Source organism: Solanum stenotomum, chromosome 4, assembly GCF_019186545.1.
Source record: "Solanum stenotomum isolate F172 chromosome 4, ASM1918654v1, whole genome shotgun sequence".
Classification (NCBI taxonomy): Eukaryota; Viridiplantae; Streptophyta; class Magnoliopsida; order Solanales; family Solanaceae; genus Solanum; species Solanum stenotomum.
Genome location: NC_064285.1, coordinates 56935870 through 56956653, shown reverse-complemented (window position 1 = coordinate 56956653; position 20784 = coordinate 56935870). Strand labels below are relative to the sequence as shown.

The following is a 20784-nucleotide window of genomic DNA, read 5'->3' as shown; positions in this document are numbered from 1 at the left end:
TTTTAGGAGATTTGTTGCAGGCATGAACGACAATTGCAATAACATTGCATTTCAAGAAAAAGTTTTGTTTCAAATACCTTCAACCAACCTTGATCTAAATGATGGCAACAAGTAGAAGGATGATCTAGTCATGAAACAGGAATAAAAGAAAAGAGAGGAAAATACTTTTAGAATAACTGTAGAATCGGCACTATGATAACTACTCCCTCTGTTTTCATTTTATGTAACTTAGTTTGACGGGCCACAAAGTTGAAGGTGTGTATAACATATCAAAAGTACCCTATGAATCTCGTGGTCTTAAAAGTGTTATGTCATTCTTATAAGGTAGTGTCATTAGGGATAAAATAGGAATCTTAGAATTAAAAACTTACTAAANTCAAGAACTCATCAAGAACTTAAATCCATAAATTTCAAGAACGAAATTACGCTGAATAAATCATGATTGGCGTGTGGGTGAAAGAACCCAACACTATGGAAGCTTACATACCTCTTAGGGATCAAATCCATGGCGAAAATCCGCTACAACACGCAAAAATCTCGACGAACGCTTGATCCTCTCCTCTTTTCTCCTCTTTCTCCTCTTTTCTCTTCTTGAACTCTCAACTAAAACCCTAGGCGTATTTTAGGATTATAAAACTGAACCTAATCAGATTAGACCCTTAAAATATTACTAAAAACGAATTAAATCTGTTTTGGTAAGGAAAAGACCAAAATACCCCTCTAAAACCCGGTTTTGACTTTCCTTAACTGGACAGCCTAACTTTAAAAGGCCATAGCTCACTCATCCGACCTCGAAACTTATCAAACTCAGCGGCGTTGGAAAGATAATTCAAAGATGTTTCCTACGGTATCTGGTAGAACGCCTAAATCATCCTGAGCTAGGAGTTATGGTCGTTTGAAGTTGACCCAAAACTCATACTTAAGCATAACTTGCAAAATTTCAGATTTTGCTATTTCCAATTTAATTCTTTTTGAAACTCAAGGTGCTACATCTAGTGACCTTAACACTTAGAAAATTTTAAATTCCTTGGTAAAATCTCACTCACTATGAAGAACGGTTCGAGTCTTAGTTCGAAAATTTTCTGGGGTGTTACATTTTTTATATAACTATTGTCTTGCATTTTAACTTTAATATATTCATACATATTTACATATATACTAAACTAACTTTAAAATACTTAATTTAAAATTTGAAATTACAAGTTTAAATTACTTTAAAATATTTAAAATACAAATTTGAACTTCTCAAATTTGAAAATTGAAAATTGAAAATTGAAGTTTGAAATTTTAAAGTTGAATTTGAAATTTGAAGTTTGAAATTTGAAGTTTGAAATTGAAATTTGAATTTTGAATTTTAAAATTTGAAAACTTAAGCATTATTTATTAGCTAAAAATGTTATTGAAAAAAAATCAAATAAACTAAAAATGTTATTCAATAACATATAATTTCAATACAAATAAATAAGTATATAAAAAATAAAAAATCCCCCGTCCCGTCCCGTCCAGTCCCCCCAAAACCCGTCTCATCCCGTATATATAGTGGGACGGGATGGGACTTATTTTTGTCCCCCCAATCCCGGTCCCGGCCAAATCCCGCCAGCGCCGTCCCCAGTCCTGTCCCCCAGTCCCCGTCCCCGTCCCCTTGTTAGCTCTACATATTGGTAGAAGAAATAAAATTGTTATCCTTATATTAGGAAACACTTTCTTTAGTTCTTAAAGGGTTAAAAAGAAGGTGCCCCCTCGCGCTGTCGTCGTCGCTAGACCTCGGCTTCGGCTTCGGATGATTGATAATATTTTTTGGATAAAATTTATTTAATCAATCGTGTTAATTCATTTCCTTCTCTTATAAATTAATTTAGAATGTTAGTTAAATAACAGAATTAGTTTGGCTCAACAGAATTTATTTAAAATTCACGTGTAACGATAAAAACGTTCTGAAGGGACATGTTCCTTCCGAAAAGTCGTTACTTTTCCCAAAAGACACAACGTTCTGGAAAAAATGGGTCTAAACAAATTTGTCTGAACAGACGCGTTCCTTGCTGTAAATTGCTATAAATAAGAGGTCTTTTTCCATTTTTCAAACACTCAAAATTGTTTTCCTCTCTGCATACATTTTCTTACATAAACAAAATTATCGATCGACTGAGTCTGTGTGTGCTCTTGTTGTTGTTCTTGCGTTTGCTGAAGTTATTAAAGTTTGAGGTACCGCTACTTCTCTAACAGGTTAATTTGTTTTATCTTGGGAGGAATTAACCTGCAACCTCGGGTACAGTGAGGGGATTAAATTTCTTAAGGAAACACAGTGATTTCTATGGACTCGAATTAAAAACATTCTGTCTATTTCATCTTTTTTCTGTTTCTGTATTTTTTACTAACCTGAATACTGGAAAAAACAATCTTAAGAAATTTAATAGTTTCTGTATTTGAGGTTTCTGGAGATTAAAACCTTTATGGTTTTCTACTCTGTTTGAATTTTTAAAATTCATTCGGTTAACGATTAAAAGAACATAAAAACTTTATCGTTAAATCAGAAACAGTCTGTGTAAGGATTTATTCTTTACTGTTAGTATTTCACTTACTAAAATTGTTTGCCATTTGTGACAGAAAATGACTAATTCAAGTCAAGTAAATGCTAGAACAATAGGTGCTGCAACAACATCGATTGCACACAATCGTTCAACTACTGCCCTAGCACCGGCTGAGAAACTTGCAAAGTTTTCTGGAGTCGACTTCAAGAGATAGCAGCAGAAGATGTTCTTCTATCTGACTACGTTGAGTCTGCAGAGGTTCATTAATGAGAACGTTCATGTTATGTCGGATGAAACTCCGCCTGAAGAACGAATCTTGGTAACAGAAGCATGGACACATTCAGATTTTTTGTGTAAAAATTATATTCTGAGTTGCCTGCGGGATGATATGTACAATGTGTACAGTAATGTCAAAACCTCAAAAGAACTCTGGGATGCTTTAGAAAAGAAGTATAAAACAGAGGATGTCGGAATTAAGAAGTTCATTGTGGCAAAGTTTCTGGACTATAAGATGATAGACAGTAAGACCGTCGTCACCCAAGTTCAAGAATTGCAGGTCATAATTCATGATCTCCTTACTGAAGGTATAAATTTATTTAATACCTATGTTGGAAATATTAAGTCTATTCTTAATACTCACATAATCTTTAATGTAGGATTGGTTGTGAATGATGTTTTTCAAGTGGCTGCCACTATTGAGAAGTTACATCTATTGTGGAAGGACTTCAAAAACTACTTGAAACATAAACGCAAGGAGATGACTATTGAAGATCTCATGGTAAGACTAAGAATCGAAGAGGATAACAAGGCCGCAGAAAAGAGGTCACGTGGTAACTCAGCAATATATGGAGTAAATATTGTTGAAGAAGATCCTACAAAATCAAATAAAAGAAAGAAAACATCTGGTCCAAAGAGCAATCCTCCTAAGATGAAATTCAATGGAAGCTGCTTCAATTGTGGCAAACATGGTCATAGGGCTACTGAATGTCAGGGTCCCAAGAAGGACAAGAAGAAAGATCAAGCAAATTTGGCTAAATCCAAAGAAGAGATGGACGATCTTTGTGCAATGCTTTCAGAATGCAACTTAGTTGGAAATCCAAGAGAATGGTGGATAGATTCTGGTGCCTCATGCCATGTTTGTTCCAACAAAAAATTATTTTCATCATATACTCCAGCACCTACAGACGAGAAGTTGTTTATAGTAAACTCCGTTGTTGCAAAAGTGGAAGGAACTGGCAAAGTCCTTTTAAAGATGACATTGGGCAAGGTGGTGACTTTAAACAGGGTCTCGTATGTTTTGAAATTGCGAAAGAACTTAGTTTCTATACCAGTTCTGACTAAGAACAGATTCAAATGTGTATTTGTTTCTGATAAAGTTGTAGTGAGTAAGAATGAAATGTATGTAGGAAAAGGTTACCTCACTGAGGGCCTCTTTAAACTCAAAGTAATTGCAGTTGATATGAATAAAGATTCTGCTTCTTCTTACTTGCTTGAGTCTAAATGTTTATGGCATGAACGTTTGGGACACGTTAATAACAAAACCTTGCGAAAACCGATTAACTTAAATATTTTACCTAAATTTGAGTGCAATAAATCAAAATGTCAAGTTTGCATTGAATCTAAGTATGCTAAGCATCCTTATAAATCTGTTGAAAGGAATTCATATCCCTTAGAACTGATTCACACTGACATTTGTGACATGAAGTCTACACCATCACGTGGTGGAAAAAAGTATTTCATAACTTTTATTGACGATTGCACTAGATATTGTTATGTCTATTTGATAAATGGTAAGTATGAAGCAATAGATGCATTTAGGCAATATAAAACTGAAGTTGAAAATCAGTTGGATAGAAAGATCAAAATGATCAGAAGTGATAGAGGTCGATAATATGAATCTCCATTTGCAGAAATATGTTTGGAAAATGGAATAATCCATCAAACTACTACTCCTTACTCTCCTCAATCGAATGGAATTGCGGAAAGGAAAAACCGAACTTTAAAGGAAATGATGAATACCTTACTTATAAGTTCAGGTTTACCACAAAACTAGTGGGGGGAAGCTATCCTTACAACAAATCGAATACTCAATAGAGTGCCTCACACGAAGACACATGTTATTCCATATGAGAAATGGAAAGGTATAAAATCCAACTTGAAATATTTCAAAGTGTGGGGGTGTCTAGCCAAAGTCCAGGTTCCTATACCTAAGAGGGTGAAAATAGGGCCTAAGACTGTGAATTATGTATTCATTAGATATGCCACAAATAGTAAGGCATGTCGATTTTTGGTTCATAAGTCCGAACATCCAGATATTCATGATAAAACGGTAATGGAATCAAATAATACTGAATGTTTTGAACATATCTATCCGTATAACACTAGACTTGAGTCATCTAGTGGGGGGTCTAAACAACCTCGAGAAGAACCAAAAGAGAATAAAACCAATGAAGAGAGTCCAAGGTGCAGTAAACGTCAAAGGATAGCTACTTCATTTGGTTCTGATTTTGTAACATTCCTTCTTGAAATTGAGCCTCAAACATTCAAGGAAGCAATGTTGTCTAGCGGCTCAACCTCTTGGAAGGAGGCTGTCAATAGTGAGATTGAATCGATCTTAAGCAATCATACCTGGGAGTTGGTTGATCTTCCTCCAGGGAACAAACCCTTGGGTTCAAAATGGATCTTCAAAAAGAAGATGAAAGATGATGGAACTATTGACAAATATAAAGAAAGACTTGTTGTTAAAGGCTTTAGACAGAAAAAAGGTCTTGATTATTTTGACACATACTCGCCAGTGACTAGGATTACATCAATTCGGATGTTAATTGCCCTAGCTGCAGTATACGATCTTGAAATTCCATCAAATGGATGTGAAAATCGCCTTCTTAAATGGAGAGCTAGAGGAAGAGATTTACATGGAACAGCCTGAGGGTTTCGTAGTTCCCGGTAAACAAATGAAAGTATGCAAACTTGTTAAGTCACTTTATGGACTAAAACAAGCACCAAAATAATGGCATGCAAAGTTTGATCAAACCATGTTGTCAAATGAATTTAAGATCAATGAGTGTGATAAATGTGTTTACATTAAAGACACTCCAGATCAGGAAGTCATTGTATGTTTATATGTGGATGACATGCTGATAATGAGCAAGAACATTGTCAATGTAAGAGCTACTAAGTGTATGCTCACTAGTAAGTTTGATATGAAAGATCTAGGAGTAGCCAATTTGATATTGGGAATTAAGATTCACAAAACTCCTAACAATCTAGCATTGTCTCAATCTCATTATATCCAAAAGGTACTTGAAAAGTTCAAGTATTTAAATTTCAAAAAGGCAAAGACTCCAATTGATGTGAACCTCAATCTTGCTAAGAATAAAGGTGAAAGTCAGCCTCAATTGGATTATGCCAGAGTATTGAGAAGTTTGATGTATGTCATGAATTGTACACGACCAGACATAGCATGCGCTATAAGTAAACTGAGTCGATACACAAATAATCCCAATCAAAATCATTGGTTGGCAATGAAAAGAGTTTTGGGGTACTTAGAAGACACTCAAAACTATGCTTTGCATTACAATAAATATCCAGCAGTTCTAGAAGGATATAATAATGCAAATTGGATTACTGGGTCAACTGAAACGAAATCCACGAGTGGATATATTTTCACTATTGGTGGAGGAGCAATATCTTGGAAATCATCCAAACAAACATGTATAGCTCGCTCTACAATGGAGTCTGAATTCATTGCCTTAGACAAGGTAGGTGAAGAACCTAAATAGCTCCGGAATTTCATAGAATATATTCCGTTTTGGTCCAAACCAATGACCCCTATATGCATACATTGCGATAGTCAAGTTGCAATAAGAAGGGCTGGAAGTGTTATGTATAACAGGAAGTCTCGTCACTTAAGATGAAGACATAACTCTGTTAGACAACTACTCTCTAGTGGAATTATCATAATTGACTATGTAAAGTCAAAGGATAATATGTCAGATCCACTTACAAAAGGCCTAACTAGAGAGAGAGTTAGAGATCATCGACAGGAATGGGACTATGGCCAAGAACAAGTCATCATAGCGGTAACTCTACCTATAAGACTGGAGATCCCAAGATCTAGGTTCAAGGAGATAAAACAAAGTTATATATGACGATTCAACATTGTCAAAAAAATAAATAAATATTATTTTATGTCCATTCTCATGATGAGACAATGTTCAGTAACCAGGATAAAGGCACAAGGACTTTTTAATGATTTCTAAGTTTGATACAGGGTATATCAAATAGTGTATCTACGGGATAACACATTTAGAAACCACCTAAGTAAGTGTGAAGTGTAAGTCGCTTCAAGGAGAATCTGGTAAGGCCAGTTCTCTAAGCACTTATTAACCGAGATATGTTCATGGCTGAAACGAACAAAACAATGAGAACCAAAAACAGTTCAAGGGTTGATTGTGTTACTTATGTTGTCTAGGTATACACCAAAGCTCGACGGTATAAAGATATCAAATCTACCGATTGACCGAGTATATCCGATATATGTTCACTACGAAAAGTTTAAAGGGAAACCTACTTATCCAGATGCGATTTAACCACCCTTACTTACAAGACACACAAGTTTTTCATGCATATGTTTTAACTATAGTCATTCCCCATTCATGTAGGGGATTGTTGGGTTTAACAATGTGTGAATGGGAAATAAGAAGACAAAATGGAAAGTGGGGGAACCAATTTTGGAGGAAAAATGAAAAGTCATTGCAAAGTGCAAATGAAAAGTCATTTTTTACCATATTGGTAGAAGAAAGGAAATTGTTGTCCTTATATTAGGAAACACTTCCTTTAGTTCTTAAAGGGTTAAGAAGAAGGTGTCCCCTCGCGCTGTCGTCGTCGCTCGCTCGGCCTCGACTTTGGATTTGGATTTGGATTTGGATTTGGCAAATGATTGATTGATAATATTTTTGGACAAAATTTATTTAATCAATCTTGTTAATTCATTTCATTCTCTTATAAATTAATTCAGAATGTTAGTTAAATAACATAATTAATTTGGCTCAATGGAAGTTATTTAAAATTCATGTGTAACGGTAAAAACGTTCTGAAGGGACCTGTTCCTTCCGAAAAGTTGTTACTTTTCCCAAAAGACACAACATTCTGGAAAAAATGGGTCTGAACAGATTTGTCTGAACAGACGCGTTCCTTGTTGTAAATGGCTATAAATAAGAGGTCTTTTTCCGTTTTTCAAACACTGAAAATTGTTTTCCTCTTTGCATACATTTTCTTACATAAACAAAATTATCGATCGACTGAGTCTGTGTGTGCTCGTGTTGCTATTCTTGCGTTCGCTGAAGTTATTGAAGTTTGAGGTACCGCTACTTCTCTAACAGATTAATCTGTTTTATCTTGGGAGGAATTAATCTGCAACCTCGGGTACAGTGAGGGGATTAAATTTCTTAAGGAAACACAGTGATTTCTGTGGACTCGAATTAAAAACATTCTGTCTATTTCATTTTTTCTCTGTTTCTTGACTAACCTGAATACAAGAGAAAACACGAGCAATCACATTTTTTAAGATCTCGTAAAGTTAAAACTTAATTGCACTTTCAGGTGCAACCTTCATCACATTTAATCCATTGCCCCTAAAGAAACACAATACAACACCATATTTCCATATTTCTCGGACAATAGAACCAATAGATCAAGCATGAGTAGTCTGAACTTGTAAAACCACATGTAGCCGATCAAAGGGAGCTGTACGAGAAGTAGCTCCTGCAACGCCCCCAACAATGAAATATTTAGCTGTATGGAATTACTTACTCATGCCTTTTGGTATGACAACCTGTTCACCAATATTTACAAGAAATACCATCTCCCAGTACCGGTAAATACTGTCCAAGGTGGCCTCATGTGGATAAAGTAGAAGAAAATTTCTTCATTCTTCAAAAGTGATAATCCCAGTATTATGCTTAACAACATGTTCCACAAAACGTGCACGTTCATTATCATCTATTTCTATCCTTGGAAAAAAAAGAAAAGAGACCGCCCTCGTTTATAAGAGGAAGACAACTAATAAAATTCAATGAGGCTAGCTAGGGAACAATGAATGGCCTAGAAACTTACATCCAGAAGAGATGAATATTTACTGTAGCAATATATGTAATGAGTAAAGATGAACTTTTGATTTGTAGATTCAGAAGGCGTTCCAATTTATCACCCAAAACTATCCCTGCTCATATGCATACGTACATATACTCTTCTTTTTTGTTAGACTAAGCGAAAAGATTATTATGCCTCTCCACGTGCTTTCTAGTCATGTCTAAATATAGGAAATAATGGATTAACACAGAGAAAGGCGATGGGAGCTTAAATAAGGACAAAATCTAAATGCAAAAGAAAGATACATAATAGCATAGATCAACTATTGCAAATTGTTACAAAGCCACCATTCACCATGGTATAGAAAGTTTATTAACCATTAAATTCAACAACAATTCCTATGTATTCTTATCAACATGTTCAACAAAATGTGCAAGTTCATCATCATCAATTTTATCCCTGCAAGAAAAAAAAGAAACCACCCTTGTTTATAAAGGGAAGGCGTGGAAACATACATCCAGAAGAAATGAAATATTCACAATAGCAGCATATTTAAAGAGTAAAGATAAACTTTTGGTTTGTAGATTTAGAAGGCATTCTGATTTATCACCCAAACGCATTTGCATATGCATATGTACTTATACTCTTCTTTTTTGTAAAACTAAGTAAAAAGATCATTATGATAGAAATATGGAAGCGAAAACTTACACATGATCACAAAACCTACAAGTTATCTAATAATATAAACAAAATTCGTGAAAAGGATTTAATAACCTTTTGAAGCCTGCTGCCTTCAACTAAAACCAAATTATGTTTCATTGGCCATAGTATATAATTTTGATATGAAAAACGGATGAATCCTTTGTGAGAGGCTGCTCCCTTTTATCCACATTTCTCAACATATAGTTGGAAATGTGAGGAAGTATTTTTTTCAACTGAAAGATTCTCCACGCTTCAAAATAGAAACGTGTCTAGAAGCTCAGTTAAAAAAATTTAATACTCCACCATCCTACACCATCCTACCATATTTCTTGGATAGTAGAACTAATAGAAGCACGACTAGTCTGAACTTGTAAACCCAACTTTAGCCAATCAAGGTAGCAGTACGAGAAGTAGCTCCTGCAATTCCCCAACAATGAAATATTTCATTGTATGGACATGATAATTGATTCCTTCTGATAAGATAGTGTAACACCCCAAAAAAAAATTTAAGCTAAGACTCGAACCCTTATTTGTAGTGAGTGAGATTTTTGCAAGGAATTTAAAATTTCTTGAGTGTTAAGGTCACTAGATGTAGCACCTTGAGTTCCAAAAAGAATCGAATTGGAAATAGAAAAATCTGAAATTTTGCAAGTTAAGCTAAGTATGGATTTTGGGTCAACTTCAAATGACCATAACTCCTAGTATAAGGTGAGTTAGGTGAGATACAAGATATAAAATTAAATCCCTTAAAGTCCTCTTTCCAACGCCATTGAGTTTGCTCAATTCCGAGCTCTGAGTAAAAAGTTATGACGAATTTACTAACGTCGCGCAAACCTGGCAGCAACTCCGCCAACACGGACCTCACTGCCTAGTGAAAGATCTTTCCGACTCCCAGCTCGTTTTAATTATTTCTTTAGGGGTATTTTAGTCCTAAAAACCCTTAGGAGGTTATCTAAATTGCCCTAAACGTGTAGAAAATCAGTTTTCTTAAATCTAAACCATCTCATTCATTCCAAAGATTCTACACTCAAGAGATTCAAGAAACGCTAAGACTAGGGTTCATCTCTCAAGATTTTCCTTCAAGTGTTACAAGAAGATGGTTCTTTCAGGTATGTAAGCTTCCATAGTGTTGGATTTGTTCACCCACACGCCAATCATGTTAATTTCAGCTTTAAATTTGTTCTAAAAATTGAAGCTTTGATGTTCTTGTTATGTATTCATGAATTTTCTTTCGTTCTTGAATTGGGCTGAGATTGAGGAGTTCTTGAGGTTAATGTGTCGATTTATAGAGGGGTTAGAGTTAGATTCTAGTGTACATGTGCTGGGTATCTAAATCTAAGGAGGAATTGAGAAAAAGAACCGAGTTTAGGTGAATTGGGGTTAGAAAACGAAGAAGGAAAAAGTCGGACAAATCTGGCACTTGGCTCTGCGTCACGGACCTGCCTCCCCATTTCATAAAGTTGTCTTCGCGTCGCGGAGAGGTCACGAACCTCTCTGCCTCAATAGTTAATTCGCGACCAAATATTTTAATTCTTCTCCGCGTCGCGGACTTGCTTCCAGACAGTGATTTCTTGATCATTCTTCATGTTTAACTATCTAAAAACACTCCTAAACATCACGAGATCATTCCTATCACAAATCACAACCTTGAATTCATAAACCACATTCAAGGTAGAGTTGAGAATCAAGTTTTGAGAGTTCTCTCAAACATTTTTGAGAAAGTCCCTTTGAGTCCTTTGAGGAGTCTTCTACAACTTCTAATAACTTTTTTCAAGACTCGAGTAAGTGAGCATGAGAGTGAAGAGAATGTATTCATGAGTCTACACTATCACCTAGATCCTTCATATCATGAACCATAACTCTTGAATTCATAATTCACATTCAAGAGAGAGTTAAGAGTAGAGTTCAAGAAAGTCTTTGAGTTCAATTGTGAATCCTTTGAGATCAACTATCGATTTGAACTAAGTTTTGAGGAAGTAAGTCAGAGAATAAGAAGAGTCGTATACACGAGTTCCATATTGTCATGTAGACCCTCGAGTCGAGTCGTTCATGCCCATAACTTCCGCATGAACTCCATCAGTTGAGTACCTTTAAGAGGAGTAGTATCTTCAAGTTCTAAGTCTTGGGTATTGAGTTCTATCTATGGTTATTGAAAACCTTGCATTGAGTTGTTCATGCCCATCATTCAGCATGAACCATATTTTAAGAAGTCTTTTACAAATGTTTAAACTTTGTTTTAAGACTTAAGTTTTGAGTTCAGTAAAGAGTAAAGTTGAAGTTCATTTCTTCAAAAGTATATGGGGACTATATGTATTCCCAAAAGAGTTTAAAATGTTTTCACATTTAAATAAGAACGGAAAACTAAGATTTTCAAAAGAGCCTTTAAGCTAGTGTTTTAGTAAAGAGCCTTTGAGCTAGTTTTTCAGCAAAGAGCCTTTGGGCTAGTTTTCAGTTAAAGAGTAAATGCTTTCACAATAAAGCAAGAGAGGAAACCTTGATTTCCAAGATAACCTTTGAGCTAAGTGTTTTAGCAATTATCTCAAATCACAGAAAGAGTTTTGTTTTTACAAACATATGAACTAAGTATATTTTGGGAGTAGTATTGAGCATCGATATGGGGATGCGAGTTCAGATAACTCAAGTCTCCATAAACCATGTAGTCTTCATGGGCAGAAAAAGGATCATACTTTTTAAATGATTCCTTAGTGCTTTTTAGCATAGACTAGTGGATCCACTTAGTAGTTCAGGTTCTATACTGATGGCAAGGTATAGGAAAGTCCTTGGCAACGTGAGGTAAAACGTTGTACCATCACTTAGGCTCATAATGATAGTTGTCGGTTAGAGAATCTCCCACAGAAGTTATTGTATTCTTATATACGTAGTTAATTGTATTTTTACATATATTTCAGAGTTATGTTGTATCCTTGCATACACACAGAGTTGACAACATGTTTTTAAACAGTTTGTTTCTTTATATTGCACTTGTTTTAAATTGCTTTATATTGAAATGAGTTCAGTCATATTAAGTTGAGTATCCAGAGTTGAGTACCCAGAGTCGAATATCATATCTTTGAGTTGAGTATCTAATCTTTGAGTTTGAGTATCCTTGAGTATTCCTTGAGTTGAGTAAGTTTGAGAAGAGGTAAGTATGTTTTCTTTTTATCAAGTTTCAAGCTTATGTTTATGCTTTAGAATTCCTCTTACATGCTCGTACATTCCACGTACTGAGACATTTGGCCTGCATCTTCTAATGATGCAGACACAGGTATTCAGGATCATCAACAGGAGCTTCGTTGATACATCCGGAAGTTCGAATTAGCTATGGTGAGCCTCCTTGTTTCCAGAGAATTTCATTTATTTTTCAGTTCAGTCAGGATGTCATGGGTCTTGTCCCGACTTCCATCGTTACCAGTTAGAGGCTTCATAGATAGTCAGTATAGTTGAGAAGTCTGTATTATTAATTTATTTTATTAAATGTTTTAAAGACTTAAGTGTCTATTTTATGGCGAGTTGAATATATTATTTTTATTCTAAGTTGTTCATTTGAGTTAAACTTTTGAAAAGTTGAGTTTATTGAATTTTATTCAGTTTTAATCTTTTGCATGCTTAAGTTAGTCTTCCGCTTGTAGTCAGTCAGGATGAGGGTTCGCTTGGGGACTAGCAATGGTTCTTAAGTGCCGGCCATGTCCAGGGTGTAGACTCGGGTCGTGATAGATAGCTTGATCACCAATATCTACAAGGTGGCCTCATGTGGATAAAGTATTAGAAATTTTTTCCACTCTTCGAAAGTGATAATCTAATTATTATCCTTATTAACATGTTCCACAAAACGTGCAAGTGCATCATCGTCTATTTCTATCCTCTGCGGAAAAAATAAAAATTCCCTCGTTTATAAAGGAAGACAACTAATGAAATGAGGCTAGGGAACACTGAATGGCTTGAAAACATACATCCAGAAGAGATGAATATTCACAATAGCAACATATTTAAGGAGTAGAATTAAACTTTTGGTTTGTAGATTCAGAAGATATTCTAATTTATCACCCAAACCTATCTCGTCTCACATGCATGCATTTGCATATGCATATGTACAAATACTCTTCTTTTTTGTTAGACTAATTGAAAAGATCAATATGATAGAAATATGGCAGCAAAAGCATACACAGGATCACAAAACCTATAAGTTATCTGGATGATATAATACAAAATTCGTGAAAAGGATTCAATAACCTTTTCAAGCTTTCATAGAGATTGTCCAAAACAGTAGTCTCCAAGTCTGCGGCCTTCTACTAAATCAAAATTATGCTTCAGTTGCCATAGTGTATATTTTTTATATGAAAAACAAATGAATCCTTTGTGAGAGTTGCTCCCTTTTATCCACGTTTCTCAACATATAGTTGGAAATGTGAGAGAGTATTTTTCTAAACTGAAAGATTCTTCACGTTCAGAAATAGAAATGTGTCTAGAAGCTCAGTTAAAAAAAAAGTCAGTACTCCACCATCCTTTCATATTTATCGGATAGTAGAACCAATAGAAGCACGAGTAGTCTGAACTTGTAAAACCACCTTCAGCCGATCAAGGGGAGCTGTAGCGATACGAGAAGTAGCTCCTACAACTCCCCCAGCAATGAAATATTTTGTTGTACGCACAAGCTAACAGATGTCTTCCGTTATGATAGCCTAATCACGAAATATCTACAAGACATACCCTCTCTAGTACCAGTAAATATTCTCCAAGGTGGCTTCAAGTGGATAAAGAAGAAGAATGTTTTTCCATTCTTCGAAAGTGATAATCCCATTACTATCCTTATCAACATTTTCCACAAAACGTGCAAGTTCATCATCATCTATTTCTATTCATACAAAAAAAATTCCCTCGTTTATAAGAGGAAGACAACTAATGAAATGAAATGAGGCTTGGAAACACTGAATGGCCTGAAAACATACATCCAGAAGAGATGAATATTCACAATAGTAACATATTTAATTAAGAAGTAAAGATGAACTTTTGGTTTGTAGATTCAGAAGATGTTCTAATTTATCACCTAAACCTATCTCGTCTCATATGTATGCATTTGAATATGCATACGTACATATTCTCTACTTTTTGGTTAGACTAATCGAAAAGATCATTATGATAGAAATATGCCAGCAGAAGCATACACGGAATCACAAAAACTACAAGTTATCTAGATAATATAAAAAAATCGTGAAAAGTAACCTTTTGAAGCCTGCATAGAGATCATCCAAAACAACAGTCTCTTGGTCTCCAACCTTCTACTAAAACCAGATTATGATTTTGGGGTCGTAATATATTTTTCTAATATAAAAAAATAGATGAATATTTTGGGAGAGAATGCTCCCTTTTGATCCACGTTTCTCAACAGATAGTTAGAAACGTGATGGAGTATTTTTCTAGATTGAAATACTCTCCACGTTTCAAAAACAGAAACGTGTCTAGAAGCTCAGTTAAAAAAACTCAATACACCACCATCCTTCCACATTTTTCAGACAGTTGAACAAATAGATGCACGAGTAGTGTGAACTTGTAAAACCACCTTTAGCATATCAAGGGGAGCTGTAGTGGTACGAGAAGTACGTAGCTCCTGCAACTTCCCAGCAATAAAATATTCAGTTGTATGGACATGTTATCTGATGCCTTCCGGATGACAGTCTGTTCACTAATATCTAATAGACATATCTTCTCCCATTACTGATAAATATTCTCCAAGGTGGCCTCGTGTGGATAAAGTAGAAGAAAATTTCTCCATTCTTCAAAAGCTATAATCCCATTATTATTTTTATAGACATGTTCCACAAAACGTGCAACTTCATCATCGTGTATTTCTATCCCTGCAAAAGAAAAGAAGAAATTGCCCTTGTTTATAAAAGGAAGACAACTAATGAAATGAAATGAGACTAGGGAACACTGAATGGCCTGAAAACATTTATTCAGAAGAGATGAATCCTTTGGGAGAGGATGCTCCCTTTTATCCACGTTTCTCAACAGATAGTTAGAAACGTGATGGAGTATATTTCTCAACTGAAAGATTTTCCATATTTCAAAAACAACGTGCTAGAAGCTCAGTTAAAAAAAACTCAATAGACCACCATCCTTCCATATTTCTCAGACAGTAGAACCAATAGAAGCACGAGTAGTGTGAACTTGTAAAACCACCTTTAGCTATTTGATGCCTTCCGCATGACAGCCTATTCACCAATATCTACAAGACAGTACCGATAAATATTCTCCAAGGTGCCCTCATGTGGACAAAGTAGAAGAAATTTTCTCATTTCTTCAAAAGTGATATCATTATCCTTATCAACATTTTCCACAAAATGTGCAAGTTCATCATCATATCTCTGCAAAAAAAATAAATCTGTTTTTATAAGAGGAAGACAACTAATGAAATGAAACGGGGCTCGGAAACACTGAATGGAAACATACATCTAGAAGAGATGAATATTTGCAATAGTAACTTATTTAAGGATTAAAGATGAACTATTTGTTTGTAGATTCAGAAGGCGTTCCAATTTATCACCCAAATCTATCCCTACTCACATTCAAGCATACGTACATATATATACTCTTCTTTTTTGTTAGACTAAGCGAAAAGATCAGTATACGTCTCCACGTGCTTTTTATCCATGTCTTAATATAGGAAATAATGAATTAATGCATACGTACGTACAGAAAGTCGATAGGAGCTTAAATAAGGACAAAATCTAAATGCAAATAAAAGAAAGAAACATAATAGCATCGATCAACTCCTGCAAATTGTTACAAAGTCACCATTCACCATGGTATAGAAAAGTTATCAACTATTAAATTCAACAACAATTTCTATTTATTCTTGCAAACCAGTGTTACTTTTTACACAAGAAGAATGAAGATGATAGAATCTGTACAAATGCAAGGGCATCAGAATATGATTTAATATTTTATTTACTGTACCTGTCTTCCAAATGGAAATCTAAAATTAACTACTCTATGAGCGTGCTTTGCACGTTATTCCCGGATTTGGTTCATCTCCATTACATCTTTTCTCCCTTTCCTCAAGTGCATATTTAGATAAGTGACACTTGTCATATTTATAATTTAAAGGTCTAGATTAAGTTAATTTAACAAGTCTCTTAACCATAGTTAAAAGATAAATTAGGAAAAGAACTCACCAACTTTAGTAAAAACAAAAAATCATCTTTCACTAATTTTGGCTCCGATCACTAATATCATTATTTTTATGATATATGTTTGACCTCTGAATTAATATCATTTTCCTAATCTAAAGTTAAAGAATATCCTTCATTTTTTTAATTTTTTTTATATCTGACCAAAAAATGAAGCAAAATAATTAAGGAAAAAAGAGGAGACCAACTTTATTTTTTTATAAAATAGAAAATATTCTAAATATATTTTACAATTACTATTATACAATATCTTTTTACCTCTCCATTTTCTTTTTATTTTGGCATAATTTATTTGTCAAATACTTTTTTTTTTTTACTAATTAAAAAATGCTTAAGACTTTTTGTTCCGTCAAAGTAGTTTACAAGATTCAATTAAAAAAAATAATGGTATATGTTAAAATTAATTTAGAAAACATGATCTAAAATGTATTTTAATACTAAATTTTTAGAGATTATCTCGAGTTATTTTTTGTATTTTGTATCTTCTATGTATTTTTTTATTTATTAAGGATATTCTTATTTCAATTGATTAAATTTTTAAATAAAATTATAATTATATCAACGAGAAATCAGAAAATATAATTAAATTGATGATATAAATGAGGAGTTAAAATTAATGGAAGATGAAAATTCTCTTACCAAAGTTGGCGAGTGTTTTCCTAATTTGTTTTTTAACTATGATTAAGAGGGCTTATTAAATTAATTTAATGTAAACCTTTAAATTATAAATATGGCAAATGTCACTTATCTAAATATGCACTTGAGGAAATGGAGAGAAGGTGTAATGGAGATAATGGAGATGAACCAAGTCCGTTATTCCGTATCTATTATCATACAAAAATGAAGTTAGGTAATATTACTCATAATTGCATTATATTTGTTTAATGAGGTACAAAAATATTATTAGAAACCAATTTTAATAGTGTGATAAAAGATGGTATTAGAAAATTTAATATTCTCATTTTATAATTACACTAACTATTTATGTTTTCAGTGTATAGTGAGTACATGTTGGAGATCGCAGAGGACATGACCTTAGATAAGAGGGTACAAAGGTCGTAGTACATGTTGGAGATCACAGAGGACATGACCTTAGATAAGAGGGTACAAAGGTCGAGATTGGGGTAAGCATTAGCAGGTAGCTAGTTGAGCATTTTTACACTTTTTAGCGTGAGATTAGACTTGGTGATAGTCCGAAGCATCATGTATGTTATAGTATTAGTGTTATTCATGTAGTTTCTTTCTCTTTGATATTTTCTAACATATCTTATGTATCGCTTTTCTTTTTTAAATGACAGGTTTTCTTCATAGCGGTATTTCCTCATTCATAACCAAGTTAGAGGCAGTATTTTTGAGAACCGACATTTGAACTGGGATTTGATCCTAACCCCGACTCTAACACTTGAGACTGGACACGACCTTGATGACCGATCTAGGATCCGATCCCAACATTCGACCCAGAACCTATCCTCCACTCCTGACCCTGACCCTGGCCCTGACCTTGACCCTGACCGTGACCGTGACCGTGACCCTGACCCCAACACTGATACTCAACACAGAAATCCGACCCGATGACTAATCAGGAATCCCATCTCGACACTTAACTAGAACTCGATCCAAACACCCGACCTTGACACCCAATCTTGATATGCGGCCCGATACCCGAATTGAGACCCAACTTCTGAACCAAGACTCCATTTTGGGACACGATCCCAACTCCCAACCTATGACCCGACCTAACTCTCGACATAGGACCCGATCGGGATCCAACTTCTATCTGAGATCCGATCCTGACATTCGATACTAGACCTGATTTGGGACTCGACCCCGACATCCAACTTCGACACTTGACACCCGATACTAATCCCGGATCTGACGTTCTAACCAATACCCAACCCCGACACTAACTCCCCACACAAGACCCGACATGACTCCCAACTCAAAACCTAACTTCCTACCCTGTACTCGACTTCTAAACCAGGATCTGACCCCGCCCTGACATCTGACACGAGACACAACCTCGACTCTTGATCTGAAACCCGACTTTGACACCCAACACAAAATCTCACATGAAACCTAACTTGGGATCCACCCATGACACCCTACCTAGAATCTTACCTTAATTTCTGACCCAGGACTTGACACCTAAAATGAGATCTGATTCGGGACCTAGGGGTTGGGTCTCAAATTGAAGTGGGGTAGTCGGATCCCAAATTAAGAATCGGAAGTTGAATCTCGGATTAGTATTGGTACTCGAGATATGAGTTAGGGTTGAAAGTTCAGGTATGAGATTGAAATAGAGTTCTGGAAAATGTTTTCCTTGTTTTCTTGGAGGTAAGTCATTTTCCTTAAATTTGAGGAAAATAAGTTGATATGGAAAACATTTGAGTCAACCAAACGTGAGAAAATTATTAATTTAATTTAAAGTTATATTACAAACTAATTTAATTTTCTCAAATTGTGGATGACCAATTCAGATAAAGGAATAAAGTGAACAACATTTAAATCTTGAATTTAGAAAAAAAAAGGTTAATGACGGGAAGTTGTATCACACTGAATTGTTGATTAAACCTTCTGCTCTTCATTAAAAATTGTATAATAGATAAAATTATATTTTACTTGAAATAGATTCAATGTTAAGCTCCTAGTATTAGTAGGATAATATGTATCTTGAAATGAACTTAGTCCTAATAGAAAAATTGTTTTCTTAAGTCCTTATACAAAATTACATTTATACCCACTAGTAATTTTTCTGATGAAGGAAATTTTAACTTAAAAGGGCAAATAAGTCAATTAACTTTTAGTGGATATTTTGGTCAATCGTTATTTATATTCGTGCTTTTATAATAGGGAAAAGGGTCAAAAATACCCCTCAACTTTGTTTAATTAGTTGACTTTACCCTCGCCGTTAAAATGAAGTTAATTTCACCCCTCCCGTTACTAATTTCACCAAATTTACCCCTCAATTGGATGGAAAACCCAAATCAACTAAAATTACCCAATTTCAAGTAAATAACCCGATTTTCTCTTTTAATCCGAACCCAACCCATTTATATCAAATTAGAACCCTAAACCAATCTCTCTAATCTTCTCCATCTCCTTCTTCCATTGAAACACATACTACTAAAATTGACAGCAAATGTTCTGTAGTTAAACTCATGCATATTTGTCCTTCCTACTAAAATTGCACCACTATTTCATAATTTTGACACAGAAACCCCATCTGCCTTCACCTGGCAAACCTCATGAAACCATTTAGAACCACCTGCACTTTTTAACAGGGAAAAATGTTCAACTAAAAATGACAGAGATATTTACGGAGGAAATATGAAGTTAAACAAATACCCAGATGAAAATAGTAATCACTGTCATCTTTGACTGCAATGAAAACCCCATCCAAGATTGACGGTGGGTTTCCTCCATGACCACATTCAATAGAGGTAGTATATGAAGAAGATTAGAGATATTTAGCACACTAGTGTGGTCGGAGCTTGGAGCTCGTTCAATCATCGAATTTTGCTTTCCTGCGGGTAGATCTAAAACTATATATGTTATTGCTTGCTTGTTGAGCCTAGCCCGATATGAAGTTGTGGTTGTTGTTTTCGAGCCTTGATTCTCTCTTGATTGTGTTGTTGGTTTGATCTGTTAGCGGTGCTTCAGTTGTTTTCCGATGGGGTTTGGTCGGAGTTTTGTTGGTTAGTTGTTTGGAGGTCGAAGAACTGGAGGTCTGGGTTCTAGTGGGCTGAAGTGTGGTTTTACCACTGGATTTTGGTGTGGAGATGGTGGTGTTTGAGAGCAATTTCAGGTCGGTTTCGATGTTGTTTGAATGATTCCGGCGGTGGGTGGTTTGCTTAATGTTGTTCCAGCTTGGAACTGGCCGGAAATGGAGAAGAAAGGTCTTGTTGTCGTCACCAGAAAGTAGAGGAAAATGGGTTTGTTGTTAATGTTTTCTGCTTGATGTTGTTTTTGGTTTTTGGGGGTTTTGAGTGGTGGTTTCAGGTGGTCGTTTGGAGGTTGTTTTGGTGGTGTTTCGCCGGAAAACGGAGAAAATGAATGGGATTGCCGGAGCTTGATTTGGGGTTTTAATTTGGTATAAATGGGTCGGGTTCGGATTAAAAAGAGAAAAAATTGGGTTATTTAATTAAAATTGGGTAATTTTAGTTGATTTGGATTTTTCATCCAATTGAGGGGTAAATTTGGTGAAATCAGTAACGGGTGGAGTAAAATTAACTTTATTTTAACGGTGAGGGTAAAGTCAACTAATAAAACAAAGT

The 20784-nt window shown here is 35.0% G+C and overlaps 1 protein-coding gene across 1 annotated transcript; it reads left to right on the top strand.

Moving 5' to 3' along the window:
- The first annotated feature begins 2811 nt into the window (after positions 1 to 2811).
- LOC125861577 (uncharacterized) lies at positions 2812 to 20583 on the top strand. Its single transcript, XM_049541440.1, has 6 exons — positions 2812 to 3049; positions 3185 to 3378; positions 3520 to 3926; positions 20160 to 20235; positions 20377 to 20428; positions 20510 to 20583. The coding sequence occupies exons 1-6, from the start codon at positions 2812 to 2814 to the stop codon at positions 20581 to 20583; spliced, it is 1041 nt and encodes a 346-aa protein (XP_049397397.1).
- Positions 20584 to 20784: the final 201 nt, after the last annotated feature.